The sequence below is a fragment of the Atractosteus spatula genome, chromosome 9 (assembly GCF_055471065.1).
Source record: "Atractosteus spatula isolate fAtrSpa1 chromosome 9, fAtrSpa1.hap1, whole genome shotgun sequence".
NCBI classification, from domain to species: Eukaryota; Metazoa; Chordata; class Actinopteri; order Semionotiformes; family Lepisosteidae; genus Atractosteus; species Atractosteus spatula.
The window spans coordinates 40,652,584-40,679,265 of record NC_142714.1 but is presented as its reverse complement, the minus strand read 5'-3'; the positions used below and the strand labels follow the sequence as shown (position 1 = coordinate 40,679,265).

Below are 26,682 nucleotides of genomic sequence, written 5' to 3'. Positions count from 1 at the left end.
AGGAAATGCGCACGTCAGCAAACTAAATCTGCAGTGGGTCTGAGGGAGGCTCTGGATTTTCTAGAAGCAGTTCAACAGAAGCAGGAGCTGCGCTGTCCAGATAACATGGAGGCAAAAGTGACAATGTTATGTCACACCACCCATTAACTTAACATAGGAACTTAATGAATGTCTGAGAAACCAGAAGGCAGCGATGTGACATTTTCCGTGAGGCGATGAATGCATTTTGCAATAAAGGCAACTAATGAAGTTATTCAAACCAACTAATGATATCAATAGGTTCATTTTCTGAGAAACCTGTATGGACGTCACTAGCAGTAGACTGAACAGGCCAAATACTCTTTGAATGTAAAAATCCCAATAATTATAGAAACCACAACTGAGTACCTCCTAAAAGTTTTATGAGGTTGGTTGAACCCTTCAGTAACCACAGTCAGCTTTGCTAAGATGAATTAGCTTTGCTAAGAATCGCTGCTTTTTCAGCTTCAATACACATGAAAGATTAACCTTTCTACTGATAAATAAAGTGGTTGCTATGTTTAGGAGTGACAGGAAGGCGAGTCTTGACATTTAAGATCAGTACCTGTACATACCTGTAAAAAATTCCTCAGGACAATTTGTATGTTAAGTAGTATTCAAATACTGCTTCTTAGTTACAGTATCTGCTAGTGAAACATGTACATTTTATTCTGCAAGTGTTTCAGTGATCTCATGCAGGCCCTCACCCTTAATTCTTGATGTACTTTTTTTATTTTGTGGTTTCTTTTAAGGACATAGAGTGTCCAAAGGAGCAAGATTTTCAATATATCAGTCTTAGTCTTTATATTAATATTCTAGATAACATAACACATGAAATGGAACCATAAACTCTTCTGGAAGAGGAGATTTGTTTGATCATTTTAAGATGAGCAGATCTCACTCCCCCTGTCTTTCTTTTTACCTTATGTGATCTCATTTTCTGTTACTCTTCATCCTGAGGGTTGATTTGCTTTGTTTTTATTCCTAACAAACTACTTGAACTTCTGAGGTAGGATGGGTTCCTGTGTAGCTGCAGTAAAACTTTATTGTAGCAAGAATGGAGTATTCGTTATGTTCAAAGAACCCAAACACAGTTGTGACACAGTGATTTAAAGAACATAAGAGCCTTGTAAAATGTGGAGGGGAGGCTCTTCAGTTACTCTTGCAGTTTACCAACCTCTTTCTAAAAGAGAACCTATTTAATAGCTTATTGTCACGTCTTCTCTGGCCTGCATTGCCCCCATTTTGATATATTGCTGAAATAAAATTGGAATGTGACACAAAATGTAGGAAAGCACTTGTATGTAATAGTAATAGTATTTACTTATTACAATGAGCCTGAGAGCACAGCAGTTTACTGTAATTGTGATCTCACAGCACTGATTGTGGCTATAGAAATACAGTATAACAAAGGTTACAAAAGGAGAAGGCCATCTCACTCATTATACCATGGATCCTTAAACAACATGGCAGCACAGTTTGCTCCAGACAACTGTAACATAAGAAGTGTTGCAAATGAGAGCAAAATAATACAAGTAAATGGGGAAAATGTTTTTTTGAAAGAAGCCAATAAAAGGTTACATTGTACTATGAAAGAGAAGCTTTGGTTTTGTTTACCAGTTCAATAGATGCTATATGTACAGTGTATGTGAAAAATATGTCACAGGATAACTGACATGACTCCACAGAAAAGCAATAGATGGGAAAAAAAAACCTCAGAAACCTCCACCATTCTCAATATTCAAAACACCTCCACATTTCTGCTGAAATCTTCATTAGTCATTAACTGAAATATCAGTCAAATATCAGTTTAAGGAAAGGTCAAATATCAGTTTACAGTAGAAATGTGTAGGTGTTTTTAATAATAAGCTTTTTTGTTACCTTGAAAGCTGTGGGGATTTTAAGATCAAATTATTACACATTTCCATACTTAAACATCTTTACGATGACAATGTGTACATGGTCAAATCTATTTTTATTTGATAGTTTCATAACATTAAAAACGACAAAATACCACTCTGTGAACTCACATTGTACAATACATTGACAAAAAGTGTATTTTACAATAAAACATTTACATTTTTACAGCTACACCCTTCAGAATTATGCATTATAAAGTTTGTTTTTTAAGTACTAACCAACAGCGTTTGAACTAGTGTCCACGTTTCTGCAAATGTAAAGCTTCTCCAAGCATCTCTCACAGGGGAAAGTTTCAAATAAGGAACTGACCACATTAAAATCCATAATAAGAGCAGATGTCAAAATTAAGCAGATGTGAAATTAAGTTTCAATTATGCTAGTGCATCTTAGCGAGTGTACTTAATGTGTGGGGAATAACACAGCTGTCAGAGCTGTCAGCCCTAGATTTTTCAAAATAACTGAACTGGATTTAGAGCTCCTTAATCTTAAATTATAGTTTTATGGTATTATCAGGGTAATTAATAAATAACTACTGCTAGACACACAACAGACTTTTATGAAGAAAACAGAAAACATAAACTCCAATCTAACTATCATTGCAAATTCAACCACCTGAAGTTTATGATCACAGAAGTGGGTTATGTGACCCCAGTCTCTTGAAACTATGCCTTGATGTGGCTTTTATTGCCATGTTGGATTCTGCAACGTGTAGCATAAATGCACACAAAGTGCAACATATTTTAATGAGCCAATACACAGCACAGCACAGAGTGCATTATCACAGTCACGACAGTAATAGCAGCACATTTTACATTATAAAGTTGGTTTACCCAGACAATATTCTGTACCGGAGACTTCATTAAATTCAAAGTCAAAATCTCTCAGCACACTACTATTATGCTATTATGTACATTCTTTTGGACAGAGAGAGAAGAGAATGTTAAACCATTTTTTGTCCTCAAAAGCAAAAGTGACATTCGTAAATGAACATTACACAAATATAGTCTCCATTTATCTTCTGATAGTTGAGAAAAACATACGTCTTTACAGTTTCATTTTGGATCAGGAACACTGATCAGCTAGATGTTTATTCATTCTTGTCTGACAAAGGAAAAGGAAATTCTGATTGGACTTGGAATATCTCATTTGCCCTGCACTGCACTACAATTAGGCCCTGTATTTTAGGAAATGTGCAACGTTCCTTCTTTTTTTTTTTAAGGTAAAACATAAAACCACCCATCTTGTTACAGAATGTGCTGGGGATTATGGAGCAATATGATTGCTACAGAGTGGTATATGTATTTGCATGAAACATAAAAATGATAAAATACCTGTGTATACAGTATATGATGATAGGACTGTAGTTATTTAGCTTTTGAAATGTTGAAAAACATGGCACTTTCTCTAAAAAGTAAAAATAAAAATTACTAAGTTCACAGGAATGATTCTCTGTGGCTAGGCAGTACTTGGGTGTAGCAAGATGGAGAACACATCACCACACAGCCCCCCTTTCTCTACCAGTCTTTACAGATTAGCGGTTAGCCCTCCTTTGGTGTCTGGATCCACTCTTGTGTGGAGACATATACACCTGCTGGAAAAGTTCCAGTCAGTCTTTTGAGTCTGCGAACAATGGCACTTTTCTGTGTCAAAGCAACACTCTTCTTCAAGTTAAGTGGAACCAAGATTGAGCCAGGACATTCATGCATAATATTGTTCATATGTATTTTATCCAAGGAGCCTTTTCATGTATACAACAGAAACTGCCTTTAAGGGTGATTTCAACCACCATAGTGGCTCAGAATCTATCAGGTTTCTACAGCTGAAGTTGCAGGTCGTCTGGAAATGGAAACTTTATTTCCGTTTCACTACCACGTTCTGGATTCACATTCTAGCAACACAGCAAGTAAATCATTTGAACTCACTTTTGAACGCACTTTTGTGAACAGGTTTTCGTTTGTGTTCTTTTGCATCAGGTGTGAGATTCTTTACTGCTGATAAATGCTCCTCTATAACAGAAGTGCTAATCCTGTAACCAAAACTTTTACGTCCATGGTATCTGCTGAAGGCAAAAAAATGTCTCGGGGAGAATTTTTCACATTTTGTTTCGTTTCCAGAAGGCAAAGTGCGAAATTAGCAAAGACTTTCCCAGTAAATCTGAGCAGCAGTTCTGAAGGAAAGTTCGGGGCAGATGTCTTTACACTTTGCACAGGAGATTCTCCCCTAAAGGCCAAGCTGAGGTGGTCTTATTTCCATGCCTGAAACAGTCCCACACCTCTCTCAGGGGTTGTAATACTCCATATGTAGTGGTTTTCTAACTCCCATTAAGTACACTGCTCCACCACTGATACGGCACAGACTTCTTCGGGGTACGGTTCAAACAGCCTGTATTGCTTTTCATCCTTCTCTGACATCTGCGAAAAAGAGGAGACATGGAGTGTGCAGTCTTGAACATATTTTCAACCGACTTACAGGTGTATTCCTATTTGTACACAGAACCTAATTCTAGCCTCTTTAATCATGATGTTATTTACTTAAAGGGAGGACAGTCTGTTTCTCTCCATACATAAACAAATGCTGTCGACTTAATCCACATAACTCTTGATGACTGTAATTACTGCAATTTATCAAAAGCACCAAAGCAAAAAGTGCCATAATGCAAAGAGAGCCCATATCTGAAAGTGCTGGCCACAACTAATAGGAAAGGGAGTCTTCAAATCTGACCAGATAAGATTGGCTTTAATGTGGCATCTTTCAAGAATAGTAAAACAAATCAGTCCTCTTACCGTGCGATCATCATTGATGTTGAACATGTGTTTAAAGATGGCCCCAGGGTCAGGGATCTGAGGCAGAATCAGTAGCCGGAGTCTTAAGAAAAATGTTAAAAAATGAAAAATTAAACTGGTTAATCAGAAGAAACAATGAGGAGTGTTAATCATTTTAGTATAACTTACTATATGTGAGAGTAAGGTTTAAAATAAAGAAAACATAAAACAGACGGGAGTGAACCATGTGAAAAATCAGTTAAGAAAGAAAAACCTCAGTAATGAATCATAAAAAATAGTTACAAATGAGTTGAGGCAATATAGCTCATTGTTTGTAAGCAGGCCAACTGATTCATCTGACCTTCTCACCCTACTAATTTGTGAAGGATATTGGGAATCAGTCTCATTTAATAACACCTGTAGGACAGTGGTATTCAATCCTGGTCCAGTGTGTCTGTGGAATTTCATTGTGACTCAGCTCTCAACTCAATCAACTGGTTACAGACTTAACTGTACCAGTTCAACAGCTTCTCCCAGTTCTTCAGGTACTGCTGCCTTAAAAAGACCTTTGAAAACCAGCAGACATATCAGCCTCACAGGACCACCCCCCCCCCCGTTGAACACAGGAAGAAACGTCTCCTACATTGGCACCTAAGGACTAATAGTCTGTAGTGTCTGTTGTCAGACCCTGGATTAAAACTGCTGGCACAGTCTTCTTCCAGGTAAAAAACAAATGTGTCAGATATTTCAATCAAAACCTATTTGTTTAACCCCCAGTTTTTTCTTTATTGAAAATTAAGACCGTTGTTGGTTTCATGTTTTAGGTTCTTGCTGGTTACATTAAGAGATTTAAAAATAGGCGACAGTTCTGTACATCTGTACAAATGGAAAATGTTGTATTGCTACAGTATAAGCTTTTGCAGCTGATTCAGCCTTTCCCTGAAAACATTCAAATGGAAAGTCTATGGAATTTTGGGGACACATATAGAATGTGCTTTTAAATGAGCAAGTATTACATGACCTGAAAACTCACCTTTTCAGATAGATAAGGAGAGTTATGGCAGCTATAGCGATAAAGATTGAAATAATAATTAGAATAATTAGAGACCAGTCTACTGGTTGTTCTTCTCCTGTAAAGAAAAAACACAAAACAATGCACAAATTTAAATCTGTAGGTTGGAAACCAAGATGAAGCTCATTTACTAAACTATTTACAAAATCCCCTAAGTGAATAGTTAATCATGTCTGAAAAAAACTGATTTCACTGTCTGACTGCAGGAGCAGTACATGTGTGTGAGGTGTGGAGAGGAAGAGCGGTAGCTCACTAATATACAAATTACTGTGAAACCAGCTTGAAGCATTTACTGTATAGCTCTCTGCTTTTAATTTCTGAAAAATGAACAAAGCCCAAAGTGCTCTGATTTGGCCATGGTCCTGTTGCACCTGCCTCACCAGGCACAAAAAGAACATGACCAGCTGTTTTGGCAGTGACTGCTGCTAACTGAAAAATCACCCGCCAGAATTAAGTCAACCCAGCACAGGCATTTATTACAATTTTTATCTTCTGCAAAATCAGAATTTCTCAATGCACAATTGCACTCCCGCAGAAATGTAACAAGATTCATATTTACAACTAATTCCTATTATGGAGCCTCATTAAAAAAAAAACATTCAGCACCAGGAATAAAGCCAAATCTGGTGAACTATCAACAACTGTAATTCCGAACAGCAGATACTGGCAAGAATCCCTCTTAAATGATTGAACCATTATCTTCCTGATCTCTGATACTTTGTTTCTCTTGGCGGTTTTAGCTCTGAAGTTGGGTTTATTAAGACTGGTATTCCTCAAGGGTTGATATTGATATTGACCCCCCTACTATTCAGCATTTAAACGTTCCCTCTTTGTTAAATATAAAAATCACATGGTCTGAATGATACTTTTTATGCCAATGATATATTCACATTGATGTACACTGAAGTAGTTGTTGCTGCCCTCAGTTTCATCTCAGATATAAAAACCTGGATGACTCAAAATTTCCCCTCATTGAAATTGTCACAAAACTGAGGTCGTGCTACTTACCACCTCCCATCGCCTACAAAAAACTAATACAGTAATCCTGCATTAATCCTGTGCTTCAATTTCCATAAAGGTTTAAGAATTTAGGGGTGATTTTTTATCCTGGTTTTACCTTTTATCCTTATGTGCAAAATATTGTAAAAGCATCATTCTTCCACCTCAGAAATATTGCCTGACTATGCCATTTGTTGTCTTGAACTGTATCAGAAAAGCTGATCAATACTTTTATCTTTTTCAGAATTGATTACTTTCACCATCCTACCCACTGGGGCATCTAAATCCACATTGAACAAACTTCAATATGTTCAGAATTCAGCAGCCAGAATCCTGACCTGGTCACGTGCAAATAATCACATGACATCTGCTTAAGAGTTATTGCACTGGTGTCCTATCAAGTTTTGAGTTGACATTAAAATCCTCATGCTCAACCAGTAAGTCTCTACAGTACATAGCTTGGCACCTCAGCATTTATAATCTGCCTACTCCCTAACTTGCAAGCTTCTTCAGTCAGACTCTAGTCTGCTGTTTGTGCCCCAAGCCCATGTACATTCTATGGGTGACTGGGCTCTTCTCTTAAAAAGCCCCAAAGCTCTGCTAGCAAGGATATCGGAGAGACACCTACCCTGAGTTTATTCAAATCCAGCCTCAAAAGCTTTCTTCCAAGAGAAGCTCTTATTTAATTGGTGTCTGTGTGTGCTTCATTTTGTAATGAAATTTTTTTTCCATCTTAGTTCTAAGGGCTTCTAAGGTGTTTCTTATAGGTGCTTATTTTGTCATTTGTTATTTTTATCAAGTGTCTTCTTTTTTTTCCCAACAAAAGAAAGACTTTAAGATGTTACTTTTTAAGGTGCTATCTTAGTTTTTATTATTATTATTATTATGTCTATCTGTCCAAAAAAAAAGGGACTGCACCCATTTAAAAACTTACCATACTCTTTCTCTTCAGTCCACTCACTGGAGCCCTCTCCACATTCAGTTTTGTAGATTGCTCGCATTTTCAAGGTGTATTTATACCGTGGATCATAGGAGATAGACTCTTCTGTTTTATCGTTTGAAACCCTGTCCTAAAACACATTTAGATTTCTTACTGAATTTATGTTAGGAATACTGATTATGTACTGATAATCCTACACTATAATATATAACAAAAGCAATATATTATAGATGTGTCTGTATGACTTGGAGTGTAAAAAGAATCATTATATAATTTTAGATTTCATTACTTATTTACCCAAAGAAAACATTTCTATCCTTAAAACATAAACAGCACAAGAAAATAAAGAAAGGATTAGAGGACAGGACCTTTGTGTTTACACAGGTACTGTACAATTGACCCATTTCAAGTATTGGGCCTGAAAGCAAGGATAGCAATATTTTTAACTTTGTTTTAATGTCACTCATCATCCTGTGAAAACTTGCTGCACATCAGAACTTATGCTTTTGAATAAAATGGCTTTACCACAAGAAGCATCACCTGACAATGACTAAAATTCATAATGTGCAGTATTCTGCATGTCCATAGCTCAACTTTGAACATGAATTTTGAGCTCATTCCTGTTGCTTAAAAGAAACTACACAATGCATTTTACACTTGACCATTTAGAATAGTTTATAAGTAATTTAATTACAATGCATTGTATTTACAGTGGGTTTCTCACGCAGTACAAATGAAGGGATCCTCATTGGTCTCAAAATATTTCTGTATTGGTCTCTTGAGGTCTACAAGAATTTCCATAGTGATCAAATTTTGCATTTCCTTTACATCTTAAAATGTATAAACATCCAAAATGAATCACCGTGCTGATCTATGCTTCTGAGAAGTGACCAAAATGAAATTACATAATCCGATTAACTAAGTCTTTATTACAAGCATTTACAACGTTGGTTGTAATGCTTTTTTGAAATACCTTTTGCAAACAGCTATAAATACACAGAATGTTACAATGTCCAACCCATTCTGTGTAGTAGCTTTTGGACTCTTAATTAGCTTTATAATATGCACATTTTTTAATCTAAACCAGTGCGACAATGACAGCTAGAATAATAAAGAGACAACATTCTGTCATACAAAATATCCTGAGAACTACTTAGTGTGTTTCTCACACTGAAAGGAAAACAAGTTTCCTAACTGTAAGCTACAAATGCTTACCAATACAATCAAACAAAAGGAGCTGTTTGAGAAGAATTTGGGAGCTGGTCTTCCTGGCAAAAAGATACAGAAAGTATAGAAATGACTGTCATCCAGAAACTTACCTGCCATTCTTTCATTGTGCTGTCTTTATATTGGAGTTGGTATTTCCAGCACTGTTCCTGGAAGCCTTTGGGTGGTTCCCACTGAATGTTCAGTTTGTTCTCTTTCTGTATGAAGTGCATCTTTGGAGGCTCTGGCTTAACTGTGAAAGAGAAAAGTTCAAACTGATTTAGAATGGCACCATCTCAGAAATTTTTTTTTTTTCTGCCTTTAACCTTGATGGCAGTGGTTGTAAGTGAATGAAACGTCATCACGGACAAAAAGCTTTCAGCACTTGCTGGCGTTTTGAAAAAGTGCAAGTTGAACTTTCTGTCAACTGTGATCATCACAAAAACCTTAATATTGCTAAAGTTGTAGTAGCAATGTACTGTAGAAGAAAATCAAAGTCTGTTCTGTATTTAGTTCAGGTGGGTAGCTGCGTCAGCATGCGTAGGTTGCAAAGGAACAAGTAATAGGTTTATTCCGTGCTAAAAAAAGAGGAAAGAAAGACCACACCAGAAGAAGGCTCCACAGCCAAAACGTTGTGTTTTTTCTTCTTTTTTTCAGCATGGAATAAACCTATTACTTGTTCCTATTCTGTATTTAGTCTACATTTAATAAAAGTATTTTGGATTTGGGAAATTTTGTGCATTTGTACCCACGGAACTATTTGTACATGTCGGTCTCACAACGTATAAACACAGGATATACCAGACAACACTCTATTTATATTTTTTTATACATGAAACTAGTTTGAGATCTTTTCTTCAACTCACAGAATTCCTTTGAAAGATAATTCCCTCTAATTTAAAAATATTATCTGAGAATAAATGCAGTTAGAGATACCTTTATTTAATGGATTCACTTCAAAGTACATGGGCTTCACATGGGCTTCTGTTCCATTAACAAGAATGTAGAGTTGGTTATCATTGGTTCCTTTCAGGTCAAGAAATGTACTATGTATGTGGCATCCTTTCGGGAGACTGCCATCATAAATGTAGGTAGTACATTCCTGAGTGTGTGATGTATTTTTTAGCCTGTAATAAAGGAAACATTACTGAACCACTAATTAAACCCGAGGCTTCACAAAGTGCTGACAAAATACAAAAACTCATAAGCTTTGTCCTATATTGTTCCCCAATCCAAGTGTTTTAAAAAGATTTGAGTCTAGACTGAAACACCATCACCATGGTTATTGCAAATCCAGGTTAAATATACTGTATTCAGGCAATCAAATCTGTTTTTACTGTGTTGTTATGTTTGTTGGTACACTATGATAAATATTTCAAATCAGTTTCAAGCAAGAAACATTTGTTGTTAGGGAACAGGTTTAACATGCCCTCACAGGTAATACTTTTCAATTCCCCATACTCAACATAAGTCAGTAAAATAACTTCAGTACAAACCAGTAATATAGGCGGTAGTTGGAATGCTTTTCGGAGTCTATGTGCCAAGTACAGTTCAGGAATTCAGGCATGTAAAAGGAGCACTGGAAGTCTTTCACTGCAGTCTGTGGGTCACCTGTCGTTGACACAAAGACAAGAGTTTAGCAGGATGCCTTGCAAAAAGAAATGTAATTGTTTTCACACAAGAACTGACTGTAATCTGAAACTGCTTTGTGTGGATATCTTAATTTATCTCTACCCTATGTAAACAATGTCTATGAAATGGCAGGCCCATTTATAAGGAACTGAAATTAGGACATAGACACAGTCAAGCAGTGTTACAGGGCTCAGTATTTTGGGAATCGTCCTCTACAGTTTTGCTCTCTCCACCTTTGACAGTTGGATTGCAGTCCAGTCCTGATGCAACAGCTGTATCACCACAGGAAATGGGAGATGTTTGTTTGGTTGTTTGTTTCCATCTAACAAACACAGCCAGGAGGAATTCTTCTAGGCAAGCTTATGGATGGCAAGATGGAGCTCAACTGCACCAGTCCCACCACAAATCACAATAGACCTGATTGTGTTCAATAGTGTTTTCAAAGGTGCTTCATGATCTTGAACACGAGGACTAGATCCCACAAGGGTGCTAAATTTAAACTGTAAAATAAGACAGCCCGAGGAACTGTTACTTCTGCTGGAACAGTTTGTAGGCACACAAAGTTTACAGTATTTTAGATAAACATTTCAAACACGTTTTTACATTAGCAATTCTAATGTTCGGTACATCTGATACTGCCCAAAGTACCTTTCTCATTTTCCAAATCCTGAAACATCTGAACTGGTATATTTAAAAAAAAATCTGAATTCCATGGAGTAAACACTTTAGGAAAAGAAAAAAACAAGAACAATCAGGGCTGACTGCTGTACAGTATGTAGAAAAAGTAAGACTATAGACCAGGAGATTCCAAATCTAGTTTTGTTGGGCCACAGTCAAGCAAGTTGTACAGTTCAGCACCTTAATTATGTCGTAAGTGCAGAAATTCTAAAACTGGAGAAATGATCGTCCGGAATCGCTCAACTTTTAAAAGGTTGTAAGAGACCTTATACTCCAGGTAAACACCGACAGCACAGTCTGCTTACACAGTTACAGTAGCTTTCCTATCCAAACACTGCAATACGTAGCAATGAAGACTGGTACACAACAGACATGATAAAAGACAGCGCACACCAGAATGCACTAACACGACCAGTGTATTGCAGGCCCTCTTGTTATTTAAAAGTCTGATGAATTTCAAAATGAACAGTGGAACACAAACCAGTGAGCAGAAGAGGAGACTATGTGCGAGTACAACAGAAAGCAATTTGTTACCAAAAAGACTGTGGGAGACTAGAACAAGCTACCCAGATATGTTGTTGAAGGGCCCAGCAGCCTCCTCTTGTTTGTAAACTGTTCTATGTTCTGATCTAGTGTGTAATGTTAGCTTGTGTAGAACTTGTGCTGCTTTCTCCAGAGCTCTGTTCATTGTTACCTGCTGGTGGTGGAATTGTGGCTTTAACCCAGTCACTCTCCTTCCAAGAAGGACATTCTTCTGACTTAGTTCGAATTCCATATTCAACACCATCGCTCAAATCCAGGCATTCTTCAAAGCTCAGTTTTGAACGAATATAATTCAATTTTTCCCCCTACAAAGAAAGTGGACTGAAATCAGTGGTGTTGGGAAATTCATATGATTACATTCATTCACACAGCTGATTTTGCCATTATGTAACTGGCAACTGCCATTATGAACTCTACATCCACATCTCTGACAATCCTCAGCACTGTCTGTGGAGAGGGGTGTCATGGGTAGGGGGAGTATTTTACCCGAGATATACTTTCAGTTCATTTGCTAACCCGCAGATCTTCAGTGTTTTATCATGACCAATTCATCATAATTGTTACAATGGGGATAAAGTGTTTTTGAAAAGAGGTTTTGCAGATCAAAAAATATAGAAAATTCCTGTACTAAATAGCTGCTCACTCAGTTGCAGATAGTAGCTTCAGTAGACCACACTCAGATTAAGATATATACTGAAGCACAATGAAAAACACTACCAGTCCACGTTTTACATAACTATCTTACTGGGCACAAACATAATGTTATTTATATATTAAATAGTAAACAGGACAGGGTTTTTGATTTTTGAGCAGTATTGTCCCTTGACCTAAAATCCTGAGCTCAAGATGTGATTTTCTAAGAAAAACAACATACCAGTGCTTGTACAGTATATAGACATTTAAAAGGACATTTTAAGAACAGTGAAAAGTATGATCACTCACTGCTCCAGTAAATAAGTTTGCCTGATTACTAATGGCATGAAAGCCATCTATTTGTGAAATAAGATGCCAGGAGATTGATATTTCTTTCTTCAACAATCGGCAAATGTTTCAGTGACACTAGCTCTAGGTGTCACCTGTCATGGCCCAGGGCTGTCACATCTGTATGAGTAGTCTGTGGAATTATGGTCAGACTGCATTGGCTACAGTATATGTCATTCCAGGAAGAAATACTCCACATACCAACATAACGATAAAATGAATGAAACCTTTGATCTGGGCATTAGTTCACATTTTCAGTAACTGCCCGATATCTAGAATATTTTATGAAAATTGATTCGACCTAAATGTGTTGCATTTCTTGTGGTCTTCAGTGCATCAGAGATTTGTCTTAAATCTCTGGGTGAAGTTTATTGTGAGGCTTGTAAACTCTGACTTTGAATACTAAAATGTATTTTAAAGAAACTGACAGAGGCTTGCCCTGAGTTTAAAACAGGCATCCTCTCAGTGTCAGTCTTTATCATCCTTAAAAAATAGACACGCTGAAAAGGAACTTATAAAGAGGACAATTAAAATGCCAATTAAAAAACAGAAACAAGAACTTACGTTTTTTTTCTGATACACTTGATAAGAAACTTTACAGGTGTTGTTAACTAAGCTCACAGGTGGGTTCCATCGTAACTCAATGCAGAAATCACTCTTCTTTGAAAGTTCCACTTTGCTCGGGGGAAAGAATTTTTCTGAAAAAAAAAATGAAAAAAGGATTATATCAGTCTTTTTAAAAGGTTTATCCCAGCAGTTTTCTTTCTGAACTTCCAAAAACAAACATGATACAAGCAAGTGGTAGGTGGTATTGATTATAAAAAAAATCTTAATCTATTTTGCATACTTAAGTTTTGGATTTTAGGCAAAAATGACCGCCCTTTCATTAGGTAGGGAACTCAAAGGAGGAACGTGACTAAAAGTCTGGGACTTAGGTTGTGAACAGGGAAAAGCAAATCAGCTTTGAAGAGATCAGGCAACAAGACAAGGTGGAAGGAAATAATCAGGTTAAACTTGTCCCAAGATCCCCAAGTTCCTCATTTTAACAGAAGTGCGTGCATATTTGTTTTCTTGTGCAAGAGGGTGGGTCCTCTTTTTGTATGTTTTTTTTCAAATGTATCAGCAAGTTTGATACAAAAAGTGTACTACTTGATCGTTATTTACATTCAAATAATGTGATGACAACATACTGTACATGCTGTTGACCCAGTACATGCTTGACTCTGTCCTGACCACTGTGATGGCTAATATGCCACCCAATATATACTGTATTCTCCACTTCATATTCAGAGACATCTTGGCGTGTTTCATTGCTTCTCCACATGCTGGGGCTGAATGTACAACTCCTCTCTAATTAAAACTTTTCTGGTTTACCAGAGAGCCACATGTTTCATAGGTTTGGTTAGTCCACTACCTTCACAGAATATATACATATTACACTGTGTCTCAAAAAATAGCACTGAGTTAGAAGTTCTTCACCATTCTGTGTCCTGAATAAATTCCACTCTAAAATCCCCCCTCAATGCGACTGAAGCCGTTTCTCACTTCTGTTCTGTCCCTAATTAGCTGTGTAGTGGGGATGTTATTGCAGAATGACCACAGTACATCACCCACATACTGTAGGTGATGCACTTCAGTAGTGGGTAAGGTAGTTTCCATCCTACATAACTGTACTGTACAAGAGTAAAGGTATACTACCAAGTATAAATTATTTTTCAATCAGATCTGTTTCCTCTTATTAAAGACTGGCCAATCAATCTAAGAATGGCTAAGCTGTTTGACAAATAAACAGTCCAGAATTGCATCCAAGAACCGATTAATCAAAATTACCCGACCAGAAGATGGTCAAATGTCTTAATGTAAAATTTTGCATTTTTGGAGTGTATTAGCAAAACCTGGAAGACTGTAAATACTGTAAACAACTGGAAGCCAAAAACAAGCTTTTGGATTTCCACAATTTGGTACAGATCTGATCATTGAACATACTTTGAAACCACAAGAGCTTTGAAATTCATTGTAAAGATTATGATTACATTGAGGGCCAACATCATGATTGTGAATTGCAGAAAAAAAGTGACTAAGACCACATAACAAAAAGGTGCACTTAAAAATACTGTAGTTAAAAATGGGTAACTAAAAAAAGGTAGGCATAGATCCACTATTTGTTTCTTTCCGAACTTTTTTTGTCCTAATATTCTCTCCGTTTCCTAGAATAAAGCAATGCTGTCATTTTAGTGGCAGACTCTCCTGTTCATTATAATGCAATGCAAATTTTGCAATGTTTTAAGCACCATCTTAAGCTATCAAACCTGTTTGGTGTGAACAGCTGCAGGTGGTTTTGGAATTCAGAAACCTGGCATGAGAACTAAACTAACGAATAAAGATGACTAGAATTATCACAATAATTCAATCAAGTTCTTTTCCCCTGATTTTTGTTACAGTCGAAACTGCAGCTGTGACACTTCCTCCATTCTAGCAAAGAACCATCGAAACCAAAATTCTATAAAGGTCGGGATGAAAAACACTTCCAGAAGTTTCCAGGACATCCACAAATACCCGTGAAACTGTTTAGGGGCTCTCTCTGGGCTTGCACAGTATAAACAAAAGACCTGTGTAGACCCAGTGTCATAACTGTGCTCACCGGACAATGAGCAACCACACCAGAATCACCTCTAACAACCCCAATCCTGTCAATCAATAAGCTACCATGGCAACGTGCTATGGTGAACAATCAGTGCCACCTGTTAGATTTAAACTTCCTGCATTCTCCAGTGGTAAGTCTTAATCCCTGGTTACTGGTCTTAGAGGTATTAAGTCTCCCACCTTCCGTGTCCTGATCGTGTTTGTTTTCCTGGATTGCTCCTGAACTGGTTTCAACTTGTTGGTACCTCTAGTACTCGTTTTGATCTCCACCTATTCCTAGATAATGTTTTTGCCTGCCTGCTTCCTTATTGAGCCTTTACCTGAATCCGACCTCAGACCACATTAACACCTTGAACTCAATTGGTAAACTCAACTTCTCCACCTGATGTGCAGTGCAGCTCTGTGGAGCTATGCAGGGGATTCTGGTGCAGAAAGGCTGCCATACATTTCCCTTATGAGGCACTACAATTCAGTAATCAGACAATGGTTTGGCTTCCCCCAGTGCGTAAAGTGCTGGGGGATGAAAAATGCTCTATAAATGCAATTCATTATGAATATTGTTGGTTCTTTGGGATTTTCGCACTTCAGGGACAAAAGTGTTTTTGTCTTTAGAGTTATTCCATAATAGTTATGGCTCCAAAAGTGAATTACAGACATGTAAGAACACTTTAGGTGCCATATGAGGTCTTGCAATACACCAATGTTTCAACTGGCACTTGTATAATCTATGGTGTTAAGTCTCAACTAGTGGCTAATCGAAAAACATCCTGAAGGATGCTGGCCTTCAGGGGCTGCTAGTGCCCCCATTTCACTCCCAGAAATGAAAAGGTTGCCAAGTACCCTAACTGCGCATTTTACAGTGGCTTTTGTTCAATCTGAGCTCTGCACTGGCGGATTTAAAAAGATCTAAGAATTAATTTCAAGACAGGATGTAAATGCACCCTTTACAATTGCCATAAACGTGGCCTAGAAATATCCATTTCAACAGACATGTGTAGAGACGGTTTTTGCAATCCCGATAACCTAATGAGCTGTCATTGACTCCAGAAGGACTAATTCAGTGGTGTCAAGCTCATTTGCTGTGGTAGCCAGAAATGATGTGAATGTACTTCAAGTGAGCCGTACAAATCAATTGAAATACTAGGCACCACCAATACATAGGATGGGTAATGTAAAAATACATAATTCTATAATACATTATTTGTAGTGTTAATGTTACAATGACATACCTCCTTTTAAAATACAATTAGCAGCCATTGAGTCTTTACTAGATGCCAGTTTAACTTATCTTGCTCATTAACCTCTAGGTATGGAATGTTGTTTTACCATTACTAACTGTAATTCTTAAAATATCATATTTGTGATCATTGTACACAGCACAATGGCACAAAGTATATAGATGAGACATTTTGTTAAACAACTGGGAAAAAAAAATCAATGTGCAACTCTGAACACCCACCCCACTGGGGGACTGAAATTGGAGGCATTAGTACTCAGCATCACCTGTAAACTCTGCGTGGTAAGACTAACACAGCAGCTGTAATGCGATGTGAAAAGCAGCTACAGTACCTTCCATATTAAGCACAGTTTTAGTGTTTTTAATTGGGAAGCAGAATCAGCAAAAGGCAAGGTTAAAGGGACAACAAATAAATACCAAAACCCTATACATGTGCCAAACATCAGCAAAATAAAACACCAATTAATGCAGTTGTACAATATCTGCTTGACTAAATAATTTATGTTCTGCAGCTAGGAGGTTCAGAAGAGCCCATTCTTGTAGCTCAGTATCAAAGGTTTCTAAGTGATTAAATCAGAGAATACATCACACATAATGTGCTTGTTTTCCCTAGGAGATGGAGGACATGTTTGACTTAGATGCATTTAGCTTTTTAGCCACTCTAGATACAGAATGATTTTGTCGTATATTAGCCAGTAGTTAATGCCTTAAGTTGTAAATATTTACGAGTCTCTTAATAAACCAGTGATGTAATGTTAACAGTTTGGGCATTAGGGATTAGTTTGAGAAAACAAGACCAAAACTCTCAAACACCTGAAGGAAACGTCAGTGCTTTTCAGTACATCTTTCCTTTCCAGCATGGAAAAAGAAATCGGGTGGACCTTGCAATAATTAATAATCCAGTGGACAGTTCTGTTTTTAAGTACAAACACATAGGGATTCATGTAGAAGCTTTAGCAAAGCATTTCAAAGACATTTCAGAGCAGGCAGGTATAATTGTGGTTCCAGTTTTTTAGTGATATCAGGAAGAAGGAAATATTGATAGTTACTTTGAAGGATGTAGACAGTATATTTTTCATTTCTCACACATTTTCTCAAATTAAAATTTAAAGTAGCAATTACATATATTTGAGGCATTCTAGCAATCCTACCATTAGGAATATTTTAGCCACCAGGTTAACTTTTATAAAATCCTTCGTGCAATAGCTCCTAAACCATACACTCTTTATGTTAATTGACTGGTTTGCCTGCTGCAACCCTTCATAAGATGAAGCAGCCATAGATAACAGATGGTCAGACAGATCTATTTAACATAATTGTAACCCAAGCAAAGATACTGCACTGTCTTAAAGCTAGGAAGTTTTGTCAACAAGAAACAATCACGTTTCTGTGCAATTAAATGTTAAAAATGTTAGTGTTCAAAATATAGATAAAGAAATACTGAATGAAAAAGAGTCGTAAAATACTTCTATAGCTAGGGTGGCCCATTTACTCTCCTTTACACTTGCAAACTACTCTATTACAGATTCACTTTTATTGAGCTGGTCAAAGTGCGATAGGTGGAGATACTTACTAGAGAGGTGACCCCAGCTATTAGATAACCAGTTTTAATTTACCAAAGCTTTGTTCTCAAGACTCTATAAGCAACACTAAATATTCCAAATATCTTTATTTGACCACACAGGATTGTGAGTTATTTTGAAACTAAAAAGAAAATTAATAACAAATTAAACACACAAAACCTAGAATATGCATATTTCAACACTACAACAGCAATGGGATTTCTAATTAATCGTTTTTATAATGCAGGGATCATTTGCTCTTAATTTTATTCCAATAAATGAAACCTCCATGGTTTTGTAACCTGGACAGTTGCCTTGCTCAACCACCCTAGTTATGACCTTGGATGCACTGCTCTATAAAGAAATAATAAAAATAAAAGCCTTTTCCCAGCTTTCCCTGGCTTATTTCATGGATGTCTGGTGCGAGGCCAGAATAACAGTTTCTGAGAGAACCAAGATATATGGTTCTCTCCTTGTCCTTCGGATGAGACGCAAAACCGAGGTCCTGACTCTCTGTGGTCATTAAAAATCCCAGGGCAATTCTCGAAAAGAGTAGGGGTGTAACCCTGGCATCCTGACCAAATTTCCCATTGGCCCTTACCAATCATGGCCTCCTAATAATCCCCATCTATGAATTGGCTTCATTACTCTGCTCTCCTCCCCACTGAAAGCTGATGTGTGGTGAGAGTTCTGGCGCACTATGGCTGCCGTTGCATCATCCAGGTGGGGCTGCACACTGGGGGGGGGGTGGAGGGGAGTCCCCATTACCTGTAAAGCGCTTTGAGTGGAGTGTCCAGAAAAGCGCTATATAAGTGTAAGCAATTATTATTATTATTATTTGGAAGTTGTCAGATGTAATAGAATAGAAAAGCTTAGGATTCACTGTAGCCAGATGCACTGGTATCTGTGAACAATCTACCTATCCTGGAGTCAAAGCCGAGACCCATTGCACTGTACAGGAAAAGAGAAAAGAGAGTCTGGCCCAATTGTTTCAGGTGAAGCAGAAGGTCACATTTCTGATTGGAGTTCTTTACTGCTGTTTCCACCCACTTTCCTGGTTAACGTAAGGCGACTCTTTTCATGGATTTCCAGCACAGTGAGCAATATTCAAGACAACACTGACCATTGCCACAAATCCTCAGCACTGTGTGCAAAAATACTTATTAAAATCAAAGCACATACTGGATTGTGGTGCTATCCCATCACCAAGACAACTTTCCCCACAATGATTTGATTATACAAACAATACTGTCTCATGAGCCATTTAAAGCTATGTTTTGTTAGATTTTAAGCACACAGAGTCCACTATGATGCAAAACATTACTAGCTAAATGGTAAACTACAGAAATGTTATTGTCCACCTTTATAAACCAATCTCTTTTAATGGAAAAAAGTGAATCACAAAACAGGCAGGCTGAGAGCTTTTTATAACTTTCTGTGGGGGAGTTGAATTCCTTTGTTTTGTATAAAATATTGAAATGAGGAGTGCAGGGGTACTAGGGGAGCACAAGTAAAGGTAGTTTTATAGGTCACCTTAAAACTCCTGGTTTTAAAGACTAGAAATTGTTGCTAAAATAAACAAAATCATTCGGTTAAAAATACTGTGATCCTTCAGGGCTGAGGAATGACCTGATTTTTAATCTAAATCATGTGTAAATTATGGAATTGAAGGATTCATGTGAAATTATCAAAGACCAGTGTGGGAAACTTCTGACAGACCTCAACCGCGCTTAACCACTTTAATGTAAACGAGAGGAATTCTGTATTTATACTAATACCACTATCTCACACAGAACCTTGTCAATTCATCACAAGAGTAATCTAAAAGCACATCAGTCCAGCTGTTTGCTGAACCAAAACATCACAATGTATTGAAAGATTTTTATAGTAAAAGTCAATTTTGACAATGTTAGTCTTTTGTACAAATTGGTGGCTAACACCCAACCCTATTTTTATGGTAAAGGGAAATTATGAGGATATAAGTCATGTTTACTACATTATAGACGTGAGGCAAACATCCAATCCAATTTAGATAAACGTTCCAGAGAGTTGGGGGGATTATAGTCCAATTGGCTACAGTGCACCACACAGTCACTTCCCAAAGCCACAGAAATCTTGAAAGGGAAACGGTGAATTCTTCAGCTGTTATTAAGGTAGGGATCGTAGAGAAAAATCAGATATCTAGATTTTCCTAATACAGTACCTTGCTTCATTCTATTCAAAGACCCTCTTATGCCTGTTAAATATTGATTGTTGGCCAAATCTGGAAGCGTTTAAAATAAACACTGTCACAACAGTGGAATGGCTCTGGCAATTCCAAGGAAGGACCTGGAAACCTGTCGTTCTGCTTTAATTTAACAGCGGCTTTATCTACAACAACTTTCTATGTCGACGGGATTTTCAGATTTATTTTCTGAAGCAGTGTCCACCAGATAGAAATAAAATTATAATTTTCCTAAACGTGAGTAAATAAAAGTCAGGAAAAACAGTAGTTGTTTGTGCTTTATAGTCGTCTATAACCTGAAGGATATTGGGGCAGTCATTTAAAGTAGCATTTCTAAATATAATCATTATAAAATACACTCCACGTATTCCCTAAAGATTACTCATATCCCTCGAAAGCAATGTTTACAAATTAAATATATGATAGTTTCACTATGTAACTATCAAACATAACTAGAAAGAGTTGTCTAAACATTCACGCAAACGCAAGCGGTCTCTAATTTACAGAAATACAGAACTCTACGCCTAAAGAGCCGCGCACGTAATTCTAGTAAATGACTCGGGCGCTGACGTTAGTTTCAGGAATCACTGTGTGTGTCAACGGTGGGCATTTCCAATCATTCATATTTTTTCTAGGTTAATGAAACGGAACACGTTATTATTTTACTCCAACAGAGACAAACTAAAGCGAAACAAACCAAAATCAGATCACTTACCTGTGCGGTCTTCGGTCCAAGCAACATTTGTCCAGAAGGAAACCAACAGAAACAGTCTCCCAAAAGTACACGACATGTTGACAATATGCTTTTTTCAAGTTACCTGATAAAGTTTTAAGCACAATTAGCGCACAATACTGCAGTTACGAGCGATTAAAGTACTTGATGTGTAAGAAAAAGGCTCCGTATGGGCTCCGTATAGACAACATACTGTCAGATACCGCTTTTGACAAGTTTCCGCATTGTCGCAATAACTCGTTGTGATAATGAGCCAGCCAGGTGGAGGTATAGAAACAGAATCCGCAGGGCGTGTTCAAATCCGAAGTATGACTATAATCGGCTCTGTTTTTCAGCCGAAAGCAACGATGGATCATACTTTCTCTTTGCAGCTGAAACTTAATGTCTCATTTTATCATTTTACCAACCTCAAAATGCCTCAGCAGTTCTATGTAGTCTTTCTCCAAATATCAGTCGTTTTTGGCCGGTTTACTACAGAATCAATCCATGAGTAACTATGCCAATACAAGTAATCTCCAATTCAAACAGCACGTAGTGGAAACTGTCGTGAGGCATGAATGCAAAATTTAAAATAACTAGGGTGCTACTCCCAGTCCCTCCCTCCGTCTCCCACGCCCCCTCTCTCTCCCTCCCCGTTCCTGTAAAGCAAATTGGGAGACCGTAAATGAGGTAAATATAGTTTTGACGAGTTTCTTGAAATAGAACGAATAAATTCTTAATCAAAAACAAAATATAGTTAACTAGAAACTTTACATTTCTTCTGTTAAAAAATGAAATATTGCTTGCCGAGACGAACACCTTTGTATTAGAGTGAAAACGCGTCTTTTGTTTGCATTATTTATTTTGTTCGTTCAGATGGTTTGGAAGTCACTTTCACAACTGTCTAAGATCACTCCGTAATTTAAATAACGTGTGGTCGTAGACAATGGATTGGATTATTGCTTGGGGCTCCTATGTAAAAGTTTAGTGAAGGGAAGACATGCGCCGAGGCTCTGAAAAGTTTTAGAAAATGCTGGTGGATTCTGCTAATACGTCTGTACTTTCAGCCCTTTTTGACTGAATGATTCTGGAGAAAAAGAAAGCTCTGCGTGGGCCTTCATCACTCTCACATCTAAAAGCATATGATTCTGTCTGTTTTATCATTCAGTACACTCTGATAATCCGCCCATACATTACTATCAGAAAGTCCGATGGCAACACGGCAAATACCGCTTTGCATAAATTGACAGTCCATCGCCGGGCATGCACGCAACTAATCTAATCGACAAGGCTTTGGAAGTTGAGACAAAAGGGAAGCACCCACGGAAAATACGCGTAAAACAGAAATTATCACTCGAACGCGAGGAGAACATGCAAACTCGACCAAGAAGGCGAAACCAGAACCCAGTATTTCCGAGACAGCGCTACTAACCGCCAAACCACATACTGTAGGCAATCAACGCTGAGTGGTCTAGATATGACTTACATTCTAATTTACAACAATAATTTGCAATAAATGGAGATTCATCAGCAATAACAATGGTTATTGATCTCATCACAACACTTGTTTAATGTGCATTAAGAAATACCCATGTTTGTGTGTACATTTTTCCACTGTACTGTACCTCACTGTATTTAAAAGAAAGATTACTTAGTACTGTTTTCTAGTTATTAAGATTAGGAGAAATGAGTCCCGTACAGGATTCTACTCTTCTCACCTTTTAAAACCCATGAAGCTTGATGGAGGCATTACACTGTATTTGACCTGCAAATTCCACTCAAGAAATTTAGTGTACATCCACTATAAGAAATTTGAGGTTACCCTGAATAGTAAACAATCTTGATCGTTTTTACTTCATTATATTCTAAAAAGGGACTCATGAATAGTGCAATAGTGCTATATTTGAAGCGGCAATTAAAAGCCTTTGGAACGTTAGTTTCCTTTTATTTCCTTTTTAATATAAATTAATTAAATATAAATATAAGCTAAAAAGAAGCAAATATAAACAGAACGTCGGTGAAGGATGTTTTCTTTTCTTTTACCTAGTGCTCACAAGAACTGCTAGCAAAAACGAAATAAAACGCCATGTTGGGATTTTCCTCTTTTGAAGTTATTTTACATTCTAACATTCAACTCAGACTCGATTGAAAGATGGGCGTGGGTGCCGTTTTTCACAAAACGTTACAGTACCTCTCATTTTATTTATGAATATAATTTATATATATAAAAAAAAACCCCACCGAAACCAGACTCTTAAGTTTCCTTAGCAAGGACTATAAGACTCGACCAAAACCTGATATTCTAAACAGTAGCTCTGCATGCGGAATTCACGGCTTGAAATGTTCAAGCTGGTAAATTCTCCAAACATACAGTATTCCTACTGTATATGTTTTAATATCATACATTGCTTTAGCTCTAGTGTAATAAACCTTTATCTCTACAGTAAACCATACAGTATTTAAATAGAAAAAACGACTAACTGTATATGGGTTTAATTAGTCTATAATATATCTTTCGGTTTCTGACAAGTATTTGAACCTTGGTCGAGATTTCCTTGAGTTCAGAATTGCAGGTGTGCAAGACATGTCAGACTACTTATATTTGTCTCTTTGTTGACACGAGAAACGGTCTTTGTGAAACCACCAGATGTTAAGTGCCACTGAAGAACCAAATTAACTTAAAACTGTTTCTCACTTATCTCCGCTTTTAATGCCTGGTATGTTTCCGTGCTTTATCTTTTTTAACGTTTACAATGCTTTGAATATGCAGTAATTGTGTACTTTTAAAAAATGAAAAAAAAAACTGATAGAATATTCTTGATAATATAATATTCTAATTACTAATTTATATTATGGCATTCAATCACTACACTGGAGAACATAAGAGCATTGTGAGAACTCTGTTTACATGAAAATAATGTCCGGTTTTGACACTCCTCGTGTGTTTAGTGTGGTGGTAGTTGTTAGAACAGACTCCACAGTGGGTCTCCTTTCTGTGAACCTCAATTCTAGAGCAGGAACCACTGTTAGCTCTGGGGGTGGTTGTTTGCTTTGGTCTGTGTGAACTGCCACTGGCTGAGATAGAAAGCTCACACTGAACCTTCACAACCTTGCTATAAAAGAGCTTGCAAACAGTAGATGTAGCATTAGTGGGCGATACACTGAGTATCCCAAGAGCCACTGGGAGATGTGATTCTGAGCTGTCATTGACTCCAACTCCCTAATCCAACTGGGCTGTCTGCCTGTAGCCCTGGGGAATGAGCAAAGACACTGGACAGCAACTGGAGTGTAACGTTGCTGTGGTTGGTCAGCTACAGCTCCTGCTGGGGAGGGGGCTGGTGGAGGTTTAGGTCGGGGGGTTATAACATCAAGAAGTTCTGCTAGATGTCCTAGAGCAGAAGCCACTGCTCTAGGACACCTAGTGTCCTAAGTGTGTTGACATTGGTCCAGGGTTGATACCAATCACATATCCCATTTGGACCTTGAGAGCTGAAATGTCCAAATGCAAAACTCAAATCAACAAGCCTGTGATTTGACTCTTGGCTGGATCAAAAACCAGAAGAGATTGTCCTACAGCATCTGATTGGCTTATTAACCACCTCGACCCCTGGAATTCTACAACATCAAAATCATTTGGGGGGCTCCTTAAATACACGCATTTACTTTTTGTTTAAGTTGTTTGAGTAGAAGTCAATAATATCAGTTTAAACTAGAAAAAACTAAACTAGACGTGAGTCCTCACTTCTGTTACTAAAAGAACAGACTTTCTTCAGATAAAGAGGACGCATTGACAACACAAAGGAGATTGGCTAAGTTAATGCGAAACAAACCATAACAACAAAACAGAAAGCAAACCGTGGGAGCTACATTTTAAGTCATCCAAAATTAAAGAAGTCTATTGACTTCTTTTAGTCAAGAGACTGGTCATCTTAAGCAATCACTGGCCATACACAGGGCAATACACAGTAGTGGTTAGAGCTTGCACATCAACATTCAGTGTACGGTCAACAGGCACAGTCAACATGTCATGAGCTTAACCTATAGAAAGTGACACCAGCACAGACCTTGAAAACTACTCGTGCTTTTAAAGTTATGGCAGTAACTGCTCGAGTGTTGTGCAAGGGGATGTCTTGTGCACATCATTAAATATTCGTAACATCAGTTTAACACTCTTTTATCTTAGTTTGTGAGTATATCTCCCTGAGGCGGCATTCTTGCTTGCAGATAAAACATTTTAGTCAGTTTTTGCCTGGCAAAAATGATAATGATCAGTGTTTTCATAGTTGTTCCATTTAATAAACATGACAATAAAATAAGTATTCGATAAACTCTGCATGTTTTAGATGCCTTATAGTGTTTTCAGGAGGGGGGGTATGATATAATAGGTTTCCTGTTATTTTATGTTTTGTTTTTTTTTAATAACTATATTTCAGAATCCAGGCTGGTGCTGGATTCATCTTGCCCCTGTGCTGACCACAGCAAAATTAAACAGCATTAAAGAAATCATGTAGCATTATTTGTGTGGTTTACAACTGGGGTTGCATGGTAACAATTTTGGAGAAATATGTTAAGTACATTTGTACAACATTTGTACAGTACGTAAGTGGGATGTCACATTTGGTATTAATTATGTAAAACCACAGATGTGTGACACTTTATTGAAGACCTTCTAAGTGTCGTATCTATGTAGAATGTTATAAGGAAAAGTTGGGTTTTGTATTTCAACTACCTACAGTGGTGTGAAAAAGTGTTTGCCCCCTTCCTGATTTCTTATTTTTTTGCATGTTTGTCACACTGAAATGTTTCAGATCATCAAACAAATTGAAATATTAGACAAAGATAACACAAGTAAACACAAAATGCAGTTTTTAAACGAAGGTTTTTATTATTATATTATTATTAAGGGGAAAAAAAATCCAAATCTACATGGCCCTGTGTGAAAAAGTGATTGCCCCCTCTGTTAAAACATAAATCAACTGTGGTTTATCACATCTTTGGAAAGCTGAGTTCAATTTCTCTAGCCACACCCAGGCCTGATTACTGCCACACCTGTTCTAATTACTGCCACATCAAGAAATCACTTAAATAGGACCTGCCTGACAGAGTGAAGTAGACCAAAAGATCCTCAAAAGCTAGACATCATGCTGCGATCCAAACAAATTCAGGAACAAATGAGAAACAGAGTAATTGAGATTTATCAGTCTGGAAAAGGTTATAAAGCCATTTCTAAAGCTTTGGAACTCCAGCGAACCACAGTGAGAGCCATTATCCACAAATGGCGAAAACATGGAACAGTGGTGAACCTTCCCAGGAGTGGCCGTCCGACCAAAATTACCCCAAGAGCGCAGCGACGACTCATCCAAGAGGTCAGAAAAAACCCCACAACAACATCCAAAGAACTGCAGGCTTCACTTGCCTCAGTTAAGGTCAGTGTTCATGACTCCACCATAAGAAAGAGACTGGGCAAAAATGGCCTGCATGGCAGAGTTCCAAGACAAAAACCACTGCTGAGCAAAAAGAACATAAAGGCTCGTCTCAGTTTTGCCAGAAAAC

General features: G+C 37.5%; 1 protein-coding gene across 1 annotated transcript; it reads right to left on the bottom strand.

Annotated features, from left to right (window-relative positions):
• Positions 1-1,974: 1,974 nt before the first annotated feature.
• Positions 1,975-21,398, bottom strand: LOC148828569 (interleukin-13 receptor subunit alpha-1-like). Its single transcript, XM_088925449.1, has 10 exons — positions 21,133-21,398; positions 13,316-13,449; positions 11,922-12,075; positions 10,414-10,528; positions 9,854-10,044; positions 9,031-9,170; positions 7,706-7,841; positions 5,734-5,830; positions 4,722-4,803; positions 1,975-4,349 (listed from the first exon to the last, which is right to left on the bottom strand). The coding sequence occupies exons 1-10, from the start codon at positions 21,206-21,208 to the stop codon at positions 4,260-4,262; spliced, it is 1,215 nt and encodes a 404-aa protein (XP_088781575.1). The 5' UTR covers positions 21,209-21,398; the 3' UTR covers positions 1,975-4,259.
• Between the last annotated feature and the right edge of the window lie 5,284 nt (positions 21,399-26,682).

Excerpts from the sequence above, each read along its gene's own strand:
- LOC148828569 (XM_088925449.1), bottom strand. The coding sequence starts at position 21,208 with ATGTCGTGTACTTTTGGGAGACTGTTTCTGTTGGTTTCCTTCTGGACA. Across the intron at positions 12,076-13,315 it reads AAGTGTATCAGAAAAAAAAC|GGGGAAAAATTGAATTATAT; the intron begins GTAAGTTCTTGT and ends CTTTCTTTGTAG. Across the intron at positions 10,045-10,413 it reads AACTACCGCCTATATTACTG|GCTAAAAAATACATCACACA; the intron begins GTTTGTACTGAA and ends CCTTTATTACAG.